Below are 16,211 nucleotides of genomic sequence, written 5' to 3' on the forward strand. Positions count from 1 at the left end.
GTTAGCATTTACGCTCTCGTGCTGTATCAGCTACAATATAGAGGTCAGAAAGATTAAAAATAGTAAACACTATCTTGGCAGCCTTTTTACCAATAAATTAGTGGGCAGATGCCCCATGTGGTGTAACACTGTGCCATACAGATCAGGATCATCCCAGGCTGAATGCCTGGTCTGTGCTGAGTTAGCCAATGTCAATCCATGTAACACTGAAAATGGACTTAAATTATATAGATGTGGAAGCATTTCATGATGAATCACAAGAATAGATAGGACAAAAAAGACATATGTAACAACCCAGGCAAAGCATGGTGTTAAGAAAGAGTAGGCTGATTGTGTGCATTGTAATAAAAGTAAAATCTGCACTGACATGGCTTTTTGTTATTGATGATGTCTTCACTCAGGTGATGATGAGTGGCATGGTCATGTAGGGGCAAAAAGGGCTGATGTTTTGTCATGTGATAGAATGAATAGTGGATTGAAGGAACATCCCTTCTTTTGAAAATGGGGGAGAGCGCGTTAAGGCTGTGTTGTCAAAGGTAGACTTTGTTCCACAGAAGAAAAGGCTTCAGTGATGATATGTGCTGTGATGCTGTCTGAGTCTCTTTTACTCCATCCTGTGATGCTGCCCGCCTCCAAGAATATGCCCATTGGGAATGCTATACCTGCTCCTGAGAATCCCTGACTGTGGGGTGAATGGGTGGGAGTTGAGTAGGGGTGATGTGACCATGTGACACCCAGAGAATCAAGTGCGGGTGTCGGTAGGCAAAATGGCAAAAACAACACTTTTAAAATCACTGCCAAAATCTGTATTCAATGATCACCAGACTCTTCCGTGTCAGGAACTCCTCACTCCCACTTTGATCAGCTGATCCTGGCAACTGGTGCGCCTCATAGAACTCAGTGTAAGCAGCAGTCCAAACCCAGGAAACTTGGAGCTGCTTCACCACTGGATCTCACTTTGACACATGCCAATAAAGCCAAATGGCAACTTAGTGGGTGGATCGAAAGAGAGCTCTAGAAGTGCAAGGAAACTTGGGAGAAGCCCTCCAGAGGCAGAAATTAGGCTTCCACCTGAACTTCCTTGCTAAAAAAAAAAGCCAATGTGATTCCTGCATGGTAAATTTAGCGAATCTACCAAATCAAAAAAAAAAGTGATCGGAGAATCCTTCCTGATAAGCTCTTCAGCTGAAGTCTGCCTGATACAAAGACTCCCTTTTCAATACGAATTGATTTTCATAAATTCAAAATCAACCAACATGTAATTTCTGTACCATTGGGCTGACTTTTATTAGGAACAGGATCTTCAATAAATAAATGACTGCAATTTTAAATTAGATATGCTTCCCTAAGCACATCATATTAAATGCATCATATGTTATAGTGTAGAATAAAGATGTTATCATATTGGTCAAATCTATTAACGGGTCAACAAGCGTAAATGCCTGACTGCTTCATACCAACATTAAGAATTTTTCCCCATTTAACCTAGAAAAGGAAAGATAAAACATTTACAGAATTAAAACAGAGAACAATGCAATTCTTGAATGAAACTAGCTGATTTTCCATGGCATTGGTGTGTGGAGTCAAGACCAAGGGAGTGATTCAGGTCAAGCAGGATACGGGCAAGGGGGAAAGGGGAGAGGGACTGAGGAAGGAAGAGGGTGAGGATGGAGAGGCTGAGCGAGGAGGGAGAAAGAGAGAATAACAACTTGTATGTGCAAGAGAGAAAGGAGAAGGAAAGGAGGGCAAAATGAGGAATGGGGAGGGAACGGGATGAGGTGAGGAGCATTGGGGAGGAGGATAAGGGGTGTGAAGAAAAGAGGGAAAGGTAGGAGGAGGGGGAGAGGAGGAGAACAGGAGAGGCAGGAGGAAAGAGGGAGAAAGGAGGTGAGGGGAGAGGGAGAGGTCAGTGGTGATGAGACACCAGAAAATGCAAAAACCATAGCAGGGCTGAGAAGCTGTTCAGTGGATCAGTGCTGGGAAGACCGAAATGTTCCTTGATGTGTAGGTTTTGTGGCCAGGATGCAACTGTATTTGCTTTGGAAGTTTTCTGAAGATAGAATGCTGTTTGTGTGTGTATGGGAGGGTTTTCAGGATCAATATAGTGCTCAGTGGTGGGGGAAGATGGGAATGTTCATCACCTTATTTATGATTTGGTCTTAAATGTAGGGGGCATGATTAAGGAGTTTGTAGATGATACAAAATTGGCCGTGTTGATAGTGAGGAGGAAAGCTGCAGACTGCAGGAAGATATCAATGGACTGGTCAGGTGGGCAGAAAAGTGGCACATGGAATTCAATCCGGAGAAATGTGAGGTAATGCATTTGGGGAGGGCAAACAAGGCAAGGGAATACACAATAAATGGAAAGATACTGAGAGGTGTAGAGGAAGTGAGGAATCATGGACTACATGTCCACAGATCCCTAAAGGTAGCAGGACAGGTAGATAAGGTGGCTAAGAAGGCTTACGGGATACTTTCCTTGATTAGCTGAGGCATAGAATATAGGAGCAGGAAGGTTATGCTAGAACTGTATAAAACACTAGTTAGGCCACAGCTTGAGTACTGAGTACAGTACTGGTCACCACATTACAGGAAAGATGTAATTGCACTAGAGAGGGTACAGAGAAGGTTTACGAGGATGTTGCCAGGACTGGAGAATTTTAGCTATGAGGAAAAATTGAATTGGCTGGGGTTGTTTTCTTTGGAATAGAGGAGACTGAAGGGTGATTTAATTGAGGTGTACAAAATTATGAAGGGCCTAGATAGAGTGGATAGGAAGGACCTATTTCCCTTAGCAAAGATGACAATAACCAGGGGGCATAGATTTAAAGTGATTGGTAGAAGGATTGGAGGGGAGCTGAAGAAAAAAATTTCACCCAGAGGGTGGTGGGGGTCTGGAACTCACTGCCTAAAAGGGTGGTAGAGGCAGAAACCCTCAACTCATTCAAAAACTACTTGGATATCCACTTGAAGTATCATAATCTACAAGGCTACAGACCAAGTACTGGAAAGTGGGATTAGGCTGAGTGACTCATTTTCGGCCGGCGCAGACACGATGGGCCGAATGGCCTCCTTCTGTGCCATAAATTTTCTATGATTCTATGATCAGTGAGGAGGGGGAGGGGGATCAATGACAATAATGTCCAGATGTGAAATGCTCAGTGGCCACTCAGCATCTTTAATCTACAATAGATGTCAACCTTGGCTCAGTGATAGCTCTCTCGCTACTAAGTCAGAAGGTTCTGGGTTCAAGTCCCACTCTAGGACTTGAGCACATAATTTTGGCTGACATTTCAGTGCAGTTCTGAGGGAGTGCTGCACTGTGGGAGTTGCCATCTTTCGGATGAGACGTTAAACCAAGGTCCTGTCTAATCTCTCAGATCGATGTAAAAGATCCAATGATACTATTCGAAGAGGAGGACGGGAGTTCTCCCAGTGTCCTGGCCAACATTCATCTCTTAACCAACATCACAAAAAGAACAGCTAAATTGGTCATTTGTCTCATTGTTGTTTGTAAAACCTTGCTTTGCGCAAATTGGCTGCTGCGTTTTCCTACATTACAACAGTGACTACACTTCATTGGCTGTAAAGCGCATTGGGGCACCCTGAGGTTGTGAAAGGCACTATATAAATGCAATTTCTTTCTTTCTTCTTTCTTACAATCGATATAAATCACAAGATTGTAGAAAAGTCAGGCAATGTGCAATATTAATTAAATCAAGTCTCTTGAATATGAATGTTATTAACGTTTATTGTTAATGATGTTTCTGTAAAATATCTTGTACTTTATGGTAGCTTTGAAATAGGGATTATTTATGTTCAAAGGGGCCTTATTAATCAGCTGTTAAAACAAAAATGCTTAACATCAGGTAATCACATCACCAAAGAGGCCCAAATTAAATGGTTATCACCAAAACATATTGTTAAAAAATATAGGATTTATGTTTTATTTACAAAGCGCCATCTTGAGACAAGTACCCTCAGTTTAACTTTTATTCCACTCAATTGATCAAGAGGGTCTAGCGCACTGTTTACGTTGCATCTGTGGAGTAGGAAAAAGATCGGCGTACATCAAACCAAGTGTATTATGCAACACTGGACTGATGCTCCTGAGTGACCTTGTTTTGTGCCTTCAGAGACCCAAAACAAATGGCCAACTAATGTGACAAAATGTTCAGTGAACTGTGACTTCAGCTGAATCTGTTCTTCTATCCAATAATAGCTGCATTGCAGCAGTCAAATGACGAAGCATTATTAAAGTGTTGTTTTCAGCAAGATTTGCCACATTACCCCCAGTCACAACCATTGTTAGAATGGAATAGCTTCAAATTGAGACTGAAATGGAATAGTTTGGTTCTCTGCAGATTTTTCTCTGGATTACAGAACAGAAACTGAAGCCTTAAAGGGAGAAAAGTGCAAGGCTTAATATTTTTAAATGTCAAAGTACAGTCTCTTGGACTTGTGGCAGTGATCTTTTGCAAAAGTGTTGTCAAGAGTTCCTGTATGCAAATTAACTAGCAATTGACCAATATGCACATGCATTTTTGAAAGACTCATAATGCTCAAGTACCACTTGTGCTTTTTCAAGTGTGGCACTTAAGTCACAGCACCAGGAATGGATTTCGAGAGGAGGTGGAGGAGAGACTCTATAGCAGGGCCAGTAAAACGGTAGTTTCTCCTCCTGCCTGTCACTGAGCTGTAATTTTATTATTCTATTGCCTGATTATGGAATCCTTCGTTTTAGAAATAGAGGCATAGAGTACAAAAACAAGGAAGTTATGCTAAACTTTTATAAATCACTGGTTAGAACTCAGCTGGCATATTGTGGGCGCCACACTTTAGGAACGATGTCAAGGCCTTGGACAGGGTGCAGAGGAAATTTACTAGATTCGTACCAGGGATGAAGTGCTTCAGTTATGTGGAGAGACTAGAGAAGCTGGGATTGCTCTTTTTAGAGCAGAGAAGTTTAAGGGGAGATTTAATAGAGGTGTTCAAAATAGTAAATTTCAAAAGGGAATTGGATAAATACTTGAAAAGGAAAAATTTGCAGGGCTATGGGGAAAGAGCAGGGGAGTGGGACTAATTGGATAGATTTTTCAAAGAGCCGGCACAGGCACGATGGGCTGAATGGCCTCCTTCTGTGCTGTATCATTCTATGATTATGAGTATCTGCAAAGCGATTATGGAATTCATTATTGCATTGTGGACTGTTAAAGTGATAATTCTGTCTATTAGATTTTGTGTGCCCTTTAGTTTTAGAATGTTTGATGAGGGAATTGAAAACAAATTCAAAAAATGGAGAATTACCTCAGCAAACTTTTAAACACGTGAGACACCTCACAGCTTATTTGTTTCTCAATGTGTACTTCCTCCTTCCCCAATTCAAGAGATTCCAAATATTTTTTTAAAATCACCTGGTGAGGCATTCTGTGGATTGCTAAGCAACATAAGGACAACTAATGAACGGAGGCTGCAAGTTCCCTTTGAGTGGCTTTGTACAAAGGACTTTGTGATTTGAGACCTGTACTGGCAGCGGTACAGATTAGTTCACAATAATTCACAACCTGTAAATTGACCTGTTTCCAAACAGTAATTGGTCATTGATATTTTCTTTTTCTCTTTAATTGCCGATAAAATATTGCCCGTGAAGTATATGTGGTAATTAAGGATGGTCATTTTGGCTCCTGGTATTCTATGTTATCATATTCTTAAGCCAGTCGTTCCAGTTGGAGTCCTGTGCTCTAAGCTTGTCAAATTTTAATTTTTTATATTTTTTATTGCTTTTCCTTTGTCTCTTTTTCCTAAGCCCCATATTCGTGGCACTGGCAAAATTTGGTATCATTTATTCCTGATTACCGGGTTTTCCCTTTTTGTAATCAGTTAGTTTGCAACAGAGCATTGTCAGTTCTTATGCTGAAATACACCCAGGTTGCTGTTCACATGTCTTGCACTTCCTGTTACACGTCAATCAGCATTGTTAACATACTTTTAAAAGGTTTTCAACCAGCAGTTACTTCCTTTGTAGAGCATTGTATTACAGTTAATACTCACAGTATGAAGGATTTGTAAGTAACAGCCACACAAATCGGGAACATTTGAAGTTCGATTTCTGGTTTGTATCGAGTCAGCTGATCTCAGCCGGGTTGTTCATTACCATTGGTTCAGCATTCCTCGAATAGAGAAGGAAATTCAACCAGGACTTATACTCCTGATCACTACCCAGTGACCTGTCAGAAGTGCGCGTCTTTGGGTGAGGACAGGATCCAGCTCAGCAGTCATGCAGTCAAGCTGCCGACTGGCACTAGGGTTGCCAACCCTCCTAGAATGTCAGGGAGTCTCCTGGAATTGAGGAATCCATCTCCCAGCTCTACTGCGAGCAACCCGGGAGAAAGATCGGGGAGGTCAGCGGAGCTCGCCTGGTGACCGCTGCTACTGCCACCATGTCTGCTTGGCATTTGTTATCATCTCCAGACTATCGCCTTTGGTCGGAGAGGGGAGAGTAAAAGCATGAACTTTGTAATATGGTGGGGGAAGAGTCTCAAGCACGAGAGTTTAAGCAGTTGATGATGGCGTTGATTCCATCTTCAATGTGAGCCACATACTTTGCATTACTGTCCGCATTGCTGGCATAGGTCATGCAGCACCTGGGTCCCAGGTCATAATAACTGACGAATGCACCACCTCTGGTAATTTTTATTAAAATTAGTTTAATTTGAAGGCAGGGTTACTTTTAGTTTAAGGTAATGTAAAGGCGGCTTGGGGTGGGGGGGCGGGGTGCGGGGACGGGGGTTGGAAACAAAAGTTTCAGAAAGCTAATGCTCAAAGGAGAAATTATTTGGGGACAGGTTGAGTTCAAATGAATTTCTAAACAAACCTTTATAGTTCAGTGAAACCTTGTTATTAACTTGAAACTTAAAAGAACAAAGGTGTCGTTGGTGTTCAGACCTGTCTGTGATGGTGTCCCAGCCTAATATAAGATATGCGATTTGAGAACCTCTCATTCACTACTCACCTGACAAAGGAGATAATCTCCGAAAGCTTGTGATTTTAAAATAAAATTGTTGGACTATAACCTGGTGTTGTAAGATTCCTTACATTTGTCCACCCCAGTCCATCACCTGCATCTCCACATCCTAGAAAAAAGAGTCCCAGCATGTTCAGTCTTTCCTGATAGCTATAACCTCTCAGTTCTGGTATCATCCTTGTAAATCTTTTTTGCACCTTCTCTAATGCCTCTATATCCTCTATGTAATATGGAGACCAGAATTGTGCACATTATTCTAAATGTAGTCGAACCAAGGTTCTAAATAAGTTGAACATAACTTCTCTGCTTTTCAATTCTATTCCTCTAGAAATGAATCCCAGTGCTTCGTTTGCATTTTTGTGGCCTTGTTAACCTGCATTGCTACTTGTAATGATTTGTGAATCTATACCCCTGGATCCCCTTGCTTCTCTACCCAGTTTAGAACTCTTATTTTCCAAGGAGTATCAGTGGAATAAAAAAGTGAATGGAAATGGAGATGAATAATTCAAACCTTATCTTACACTCTGCATTTACTGAAACTATAAATATTTTCTGAAGTAACTGAGAAACAGCATAAATATTCAATTTATCAAGTAATTAATAATCAGCAAACTGCAGCAAATACACAAGTTCAGTGGCCATTTATGTTGGTGCTTAAGGTGAGGCGTTGTAATGGCATTGGGGTTTCAGGTTTACGGTGTACAGTGCAGAACACTCTGGCCGGATGTGCAGCAATTCATGTATAAGTGCCATTTTTACACCAAAGTTTCCCTTTGGACTGTAGTAATTAGTGTTGAAGTGAATGCTAATCTGCTTTGCTGACATTGTATCCATCGGAAATCAATCGCTTTCAGTTACAATATATACAGCGCCATGTGGATTTCACACCTGTGTGCTTTCTTTGCCGGCTCACGGGTGGCCTCCCAGTTCTCAGAACCTCTCAGCAACAGCTGCTGGCACAAAACCACGAGCAACAGGGGATCCAATCTTTATTAGGTAAATGCAACATCATTTGCAAACTGCAGGCAAGTGTCATGTGATCAAACATCACGCGATCAAACCTCCGGGAAGACGTCCTACCAGAGTTCGCAACCCTAATTGACATGGGCTGGGGGGGGGGTGCAGAAAACTGACAGTTGCGGATCGGCTAAAATCGATGAAAAGCTAAGATTGGGCGAGGTGTATAATGGGCGGCTATTCCGCTACCACCAGTTTCCACGACCGCCAAAATTCTAAATTAACCGCTCAGAATCGAAGCTTGCTTTTGAAGGAGGGCCATTTGGCCTTAGTAATGGAGAGCGCGCAACACCTGTAGAACTGTACCAAAGCAAAGAGGCAATGCCTTCAGTTGAAGAGAGGAAGGGAGGGGAGAAAGCTATTGAAAGAAAGGTTTTTGTTTTTTGGGGAAAAATGCCACTCTCATATAGTTAGGCAATAATTATGTCGGAAATATCATGAGGGAAAGGCAGGATTTCTTCCCCCTCCACACTTGTATAGGAGTAGATATTGAATTACAATAATTAAGAAGTGCTTTCAGAGGAAAAATTGTTACTCATTGTAATAGTGTTATGCTAATTTTACTTTTTGCAAGTTTTTAACGAACATTTAAACTGCACCTGAATGGTCTATTACCTGGATTAACTGAGGATGGTTTCCAGTTACGTATAAGAAATTATAGAATGTTAGACAAATTCCTCTAAATTATAATTTCAACCCTCTGAAACCACCCTGCTGTGAATTGTTTTAACACAGTTTTAATGATAAGGCCATACACTTGTTAGATGAAAGGTGCACTCTAAAAGTTGGATGTTGTTCAACACTCTTTCAATTAACATTCACGGCACTTCCTGGGTCTCTAAAGAGATGTCATTGAAATGTATAATATGATGCAAAGTACAGCTAAAAGTAGTAAAGCAGTAATTTGAATTTTGTGAAATGAATAATAGATATTATGGGAGCTGGGTTTTGCTTATTGAAGATCTGAAACACACCAACTTTCAAAACACCTCACCTACCTTCAAGTACTGAGAAGCAAGATCATGATGATATGACTTCGATTTCAATAGTGCTTTGTCTATAGTAGCAGATGATTTTTGGCAAACTTCTCGGGCCTGACTTAAGGTTAGTGTGGACCAGGAACCCCTCTTTATGTACTTTGAGTCAGCGTTTATTGGTATATTCACACATGGTGAACATTTCAAGTCATTATTGCTCTTTGAAGCTTTAAGGGTATGTTCACTGATTGTGTTATATGCATTCATGAAGTATTTGGCAGGTCCGTGGTCAGGGCGTCTCCCGAGTGTCATTAAACTCATTGGATTCCGATAGTTGCAATTGTCACTATCCAGGTTATCATCTGAACTCCACCAGCCTGATATGTTTGTTCTTGTTCTGCGTTTTGATTCCGATTTTCGGTCCTTGCTCTTGCTTCTCTTGCTTTGCTTGTGGTCCTCTGAGCTATATTTGCTGCCATTCATACTTCCTTTACCAGTGCCTTCAAGGGACTGAGATTTCGCAAAGAGCTTTTGTACAGAGTGCACAAGGTGACGTATTCGACCTGGACTTTCACTCCGGTGCTTGTTGTCGCTCCTCTGGAACTGCAGAGTGTGGAATCCATCCCTGTGAATAGGCAGCTGCTTCTCAAACTGGTCCAGCAGGTTGGCAGGAATGCGATTTATTTTGCTCGTGGAAGTATTTGGGGTGAAACCGCATTCATCTTGCAGGTCAAAGTGCGAGTTATAGTGGATCCTGGGGAAGGTGCTGCTGGCAATCTGATTGTTCAAGGGGAGGAGGCAGTCTCCCTGTATAGCAGTGGAAGCTGGGAAACGGTGATGCTCCATTTGATACGAGTCTGCTGGACTGAGCAGATAGGGATTCCTTTCCTGGGGAGGGGTGGGGTACATTTGGTCATTTGTAGGTTCGCAGTTGTCAGAAAGGTGACGGCTTCGATTACCTCCTAACCCTTTCATGGCTGCCTGTGTTCAAATATCATACCTCTAGTTTCAAGGACAGATGGCAATTTTCCAGAGCCTGCAAAGAAAGAAAACCACATGAAGAAAATAAGTCTACGAGTCAAACTTTTCTTTTATAAAACCATTGAAAATTCAGATATTTTATTCCCTTCATATTTTGCGGTTCATTTATATATTTTTTGTATTTGTAAGACTTGCCATAAAAATTAGTCTCTCAAACCAAGGTAACTGTCAAACAAGACAGCATGGAAACAGAACGGCAAACTACTTGTGGGAAAGAAAGTAGATGGTACATGTTAACATTCACATTAATTCAAGTAGAAAAATTGCTTCTCAAGGTCGATGCTGTGTTAAGCTATTCTGAAGTCCATTGAGATGAAGAACAATTTTATTTAAATGTGAAGTGCAGGTTAATACCATCAAATACATATTCATTACTTAAGCGAGTTTCTGCCATGTGTCTCTGTTTTGGGAACTCAAATTTGCCACACAGTATCTAATCTCTTCCCCGGGTATAGGACAATGAATGAAAGAAAAGCAAAACTCGGCAGTCAAACGGCCCGAACGAGAACCCTGTGTGAGAAAGTCCGAAACCTGGAATTTAAAATTTCTTCTATTGTATTGCACGGTCACATTTTAAAAAGTTTTTTTCTCTTTTCCTGCCAGTTTTTTCCCCCACTCTTCTTCACCGCACGGCACAATCCTGTCTTTCCCACGCACTCCTAGCAGGAGTGGCTGGACAGCAATGGAATCCCTGGCAGACTGATGAATACTCCAGTGAGACAAGGCCAATTGTAAACCAACAATTTGATTTATTTTACATGTAATATCTGAACGAACAGAATAAAGTCTACAGTGAATTTCAATTGATTCCATAATGTGCCTCATGACAAAACGCACCACACTATCTCTGTTCACAGGCTAAATTGTCTTTAATAACAAACAAATCCAAAATTAATTGGTTAAACTCAGGAAGTGAGTTCTCTTTCCCAGTTTCTGACTTCAGCTCCAGATTTCAACAGACTGAGTTGTGTTCCAATTAGACAGGAAAGTAAAGATTTGATCACTGGTTTTTCCCAGCACTCCACACCTGGAGTTTGGCCAGTCAAGCTGCCAATTAAACCTACTATTGCCTTCCTTGGTGTGGGCCCCTAGCAGCCACCCAGCAAACCCCACTTCTATATCAAAGAGCTCCTTCCTGTGCATGAGAATTACGCATGCACGGTTTTTTCTTAGTTGTAAAAATGACTTTAGCACTTCTGCGCAGGTGCCAAATTGTGCTCTAGGTCAATTTGACCAATGACCACTCCCAGTGCCTAGGAGAAGACCTGTACAGGCCAACAATCCCAAAAGATATATTGCTGGCCTGTACAGATGTACTGGCACCTCAGTCTGCTGATCCCTGAAGAAAAATAAATCGTTCCTCTGCCTTATTCATAACAAAAAAAAACCTGTTTACAAAGAATGTGTTCATTTCATTACATGAGATACGCAGAGGAAATGTTCCTGGTGGTGTGCATTAAAAATGTTACTTTCAGTTGAGGTTGGAAACAGCACTGTGGAAAGGCCAATGGGAACATGTCTGCGACGATGGCCTGAATCAAATGTGAAAGGCTGGCTGGGAGATGATCAGGATGCAGGACTGTCCATGTTAATTATATTCATGTGATTTATATCAATTAGTGTTAATTGTATTCATGTTTTGCATATCAATTGGGGACTCTCTTGTATCCATTTATATGAGAGCTGATCGAGGATGTGGTGTGTGAGATGTAGATCTCTGTGAATAAAGGCTTGAAAGCAACTGAAGACCAGGCTCGAGTATTTGATCCTTCACCATTAGGGTATCCAATTCATATCAGTCCATTGGTATGCTTGATTTCTCAACAGTGATTGCCACTTTAACAGAAACAGCTGTTCTTAACAGTTGCTGTTTCATCCAAACTCAATAGACTAAGCAAATTATGTTTTTATTGTCCAGATGGATCCCTGCAGTTTTAAGAAGAACCCATGCAGTTAATATGCCACAAAGCAAACTTCAGAAATCCCACCTCAGAGCATCAAATGTGTAAGAATATTGGGATTGGGACAAATTGACATCTTTTTCTTAATGTTTTTAACCATCAAGCTTTGCTGGCTGTGCTGTTTATTTTGCTGAATTGTAAAATGTTAACCTTTAACTAATGACTGGACTTTGTCACCCTCATTGTGAGGCAAGGCAGCTATGTGATAGAAAGAGGAACATTGACCCAAAAAGCAGAACAAAAATCAAAAGATAGCAATAAGAACAGGACAATGGCAAAGCAGCTAGATGAGTAGGGTCAAACAAGCTGACCATCTTGAATTCTTTGAAAAACAACCTTGTAAATCCATAAGGGGCTTGTGAATAACAATTACATATATGGTGTAAGGGTCCAGCCAGGGGACCATATAAACCCAATATCTTCTGAGCTCAGTGCAGAGAAGTACACCTAGCTGTCAGAAGTTGACCCAGTTGTCAGAAAGCTCGAAATGACCACGCCGTCAACTTAATTACAAATCCAGAGATCAAAAATAGGATAATGTTGTTTTAATCGCTTATTACTGTCTTTTAATATTGGGTATTTTTACATGTTTGATTTAACTATTAATAAATGAGACATTGATTACCATTTGGCATCACGTCTGAATCTGTTACAAGTGTAAGTACCCAATTGGCAATATTCCCAAACAATCTATTTCAAATAATTTATTCCAGATTTGCATATTTCAAAGCTAATACATTCAAATTGGCCAAGTAAATGTCCTAATTTACCCAGTAAATTTTATTTGTTTTCAATCTCTTTTGCAAACAGATAACAGTGACACAATTTGAGAACTTCTTTTGCATTTATTGGAAGGTTTCCTCGATGACTTCTTGGAGCCAGCTTTCCTTTAAATACACAGAACACTCATCTTCAATATTGGTATTCAGAGGGATCTGGTGGTCCTTGTACAAAAAACACAAAAAGTTAGCATGCAGGTACAGTAAGCAATTAGAAAGGCAACTGGCATGTTGGCATTTATTGCAAAGGGGTTGGAGTACAAGAGTAAGGAAGTCTTACTGCAATTATACATGGCTTTGGTGAGACCTCACCTGGAGTACTGTGTTCAGTTTTGGTCTCCTTATTGAAGGAAGGATATACTTGCCTTAGAGGTGGTGCAACGAAGGTTCACTAAATTGATTCCTGGGATAAGCGGGTTGTCCCATGAGGAGAGATTGAGTAGAATGCGCCAACACTCTCTGGAGTTTAGAAGAATAGGAGGTGATCTCATTGAAACATACAAGATTCTGAGGGGGCTTCACAGGTTAGATGCTGAGAGGATGCTGAATACCAATATTGAAGGTGAGTGTTCTGTGTATTTAAAGGAAAGCTGGCTCCAAGAAGTCATCGAGGAAACCTTCCAATAAATGCAAAAGAAGTTCTCAAAGTCTTGATTTTGACTTGGTTAGCAGTCGAGTTTTTTTATGAACTAGTCTAAAACAAGGCATTGTTTCACATACATAAGTACGCATGAATAGAAACAGCCATTCTTTATAAAGGAGGAAATAATATTGAAATTCTTTTTGATTTTATAAAATTGCAGCCTTTTTGTAGTGACTGTTATTGTCAATGCAATAAGTTCTTTGTGAAACCATGGAGTATTGTGATAGGGGAGCTTTTTGAAGACTGAACTATCACTGGGTATGGATCAGAATAGTCATGAGAATGCACTGAGGTGACATAGGTTTTCATTAGGGAGAGGTACCCAATGTTACACAATGTTGAACTCATTCTTGTCTCCGTCTCTAGAATCATTCCACTGTCAGTTGATAGACCTGAAGGGAACACCACTAACACCTCGGGGTAATACTGAGGTGTATTGTTGCGATGTAGCTATTCCAACTGGAGTTCACAACAAGATCCTGTCTCCAATTTTGATGCAGAACAAACTTGCTATAAGATTAAGAACATAAGAAATAGGAGCAGGAGTAGGCCATACAAGCCCCTCGAGCCTGTTCTGCCATTCAATAAGATCATGACTGATCTTCGACCTCAAATGCACTTTCCTGCCCGATCCCCACATCCCTTGATACCCCGAGAGTCCAAAAATCTATCGATTTCAGCCTTGAACATATTCAACGACTCAGCATCCACAGCCCTTTGGGGTAGAGAATTCCAAAGATTCACAACCCCCTGAGTGAAGAAATTCCTCCTCATCTCTTAAATGGCCGACCCCTTATCCTGAGACTATGCCCTCTAGTTCTAGACTCTCCAGCCAGGGGAAACATCCTCTCAGCATCTAACCTGTGAAGCCCCCTCAGAATCTTGTATGTTTCAATGAGATCACCTCCTATTCTTCTAAACTCCAGAGAGTGTTGGCGCATTCTACTCAATCTCTCCTCATAGGACAACCCGCTTATCCCAGGAATCAATCTAGTGAACCTTCATTGCACCACCTCTAAGGCAAGGATATCCTTCCTTCAATAAGGAGACCAAAACTGAACACAGTACTCCAGGTGAGGTCTCACCAAAGCTATGTACAATTGCAGTAAGACTTCCTTACTCTTGTACTCCAACCCCTTTGCAATAAATGCCAACATGCCAGTTGCCTTTCTAATTGCTTACTGTACCTGCATGCTAACTTTTTGTGTTTTTTGTACAAGGACCACCAGATCCCTCTGAATACCAATATTTAATAATTTCTCACCATTTAAAAAATATGATGTTTTTCTACTCTTCCTACCAAAGTAAATAACCTCACATTTCCACACATTATACTCCATCTGCCACCTTCTTGCCCATTCACCTAACCTATCTATATCCCTTTGCCAACTCTTTGTGTTCTCCTCATAGCTTACTTTCCCACCTAGGTTTGTATCATCAGCAAACTTGGATACATTACACGCGGTCCTTCCATCGAAGTCATTAATATAGATTGTAAATAGCTGAGGTCCAAGCACCGATCCTTGCGGCACTCCACTAGTTACAGACTGCCAACCTGAGAATGACCCGTTTATCCCTGCTCTCTGTAACACCACGATCCTTGGAAATATCTCCACTATGTCTTGGCTGATCAGGTGTTACGGTTTAATTAGGACAACCACAATTATACAACATGTCTCAGGATATAAAGGAAAAAATTGCAATTGGAAAAGTTTACGTACAAAGGTTTAATGTGCTTGTAATAAATTCTAGTATGTACTTTTTTTAAATGCAGGTGTTAACAGCCATTTAAAATAAACAAGTTAATTGACCGTCCTCCATAAACATCAGCTCATCCAAATCTCTGCTGTCCCAAGTCCCAATTGCCCATCATCTCTGTTCTCAATGACCCAATTAGGCCCGGTCTCCCATCAGTGCTGGGATCACAGCTCATGGAAATTTGGGGCCGAGGTGTTTTTATCTGTGCTGACTGGGTTGTAGAATTACAGCTTGTGGGATTTGTGTGCCCAGTGGATTGGATTGAGACATTACCCTTTCACATGAGGAACTGGTCTCTAAACCAACCCAAATGGATGTGATGCACATTTCCTTTCCTTGACATCCTTAAGCCACAAAATTAAAGTCTTATGAACGATCTAGCAGAATAAAACAATAATATTTGAAATGTACCCAATAAAAGCCAGTGTCCAGAATTTTATTACTTTAACAGCACACAAAAACCATGGCATATTTTCTCCTCCCTATGCTGGTAGTGTGGGATGAATTCTGTGCACTCATTAGGGATGAGTTTGAACAGGTACACTGATAATGCTTCTAGCAAATGGTGACAAATTTATTTAAAATAACTTTCCATAATACAGGCCCCAGCCATCAGCACCGATGAGACTACTTTGAAAATAGAGGAGCAAAGCCTGCTGCTGTGCTATCAATTCCAACTTAACCAGTCTTAGTGTAAAAAGCCACAGCTCAAAACTGCCCATAATTTGGCATCACTGGCATCAAATTGAGAGTCTTACCATCAGGATGACTCAGGTGAGCAATGGACATTTCACACAGTACAAGGCATTCTTTTCAATACATATTTCTGTGACTGTAGAGGGAGCTTTACCCTGCATAGAATCGTAGAAAGTTACAGTACAGAAGGAGGCCATTCAGCCCATCGTGTCTGTGCCGGCCGAAAAAGAGCTTTCCAGCTTAATCCCATTTTCCAGCACTTGGTCCGTAGCCCTGTAGGTTACGGCACTTCAAGTGCTCATCCAAGTACTTTTT

General features: G+C 41.0%; 1 protein-coding gene across 1 annotated transcript in view; it reads right to left on the minus strand.

Annotated features, from left to right (window-relative positions):
• The window catches only part of LOC137335193 (disks large-associated protein 4-like), a 152,010-nt gene extending 142,017 nt beyond the window's left edge, over positions 1-9,993 (minus strand). The window contains exon 1 of the mRNA XM_068000392.1: positions 9,040-9,993. Within this exon, the coding sequence (XP_067856493.1) occupies positions 9,040-9,993 (954 nt within the window). The remainder of the gene's footprint in view (positions 1-9,039) is intronic.
• Between the last annotated feature and the right edge of the window lie 6,218 nt (positions 9,994-16,211).

The sequence above is a fragment of the Heptranchias perlo genome, chromosome 19 (assembly GCF_035084215.1).
Source record: "Heptranchias perlo isolate sHepPer1 chromosome 19, sHepPer1.hap1, whole genome shotgun sequence".
Classification (NCBI taxonomy): domain Eukaryota; kingdom Metazoa; phylum Chordata; class Chondrichthyes; order Hexanchiformes; family Hexanchidae; genus Heptranchias; species Heptranchias perlo.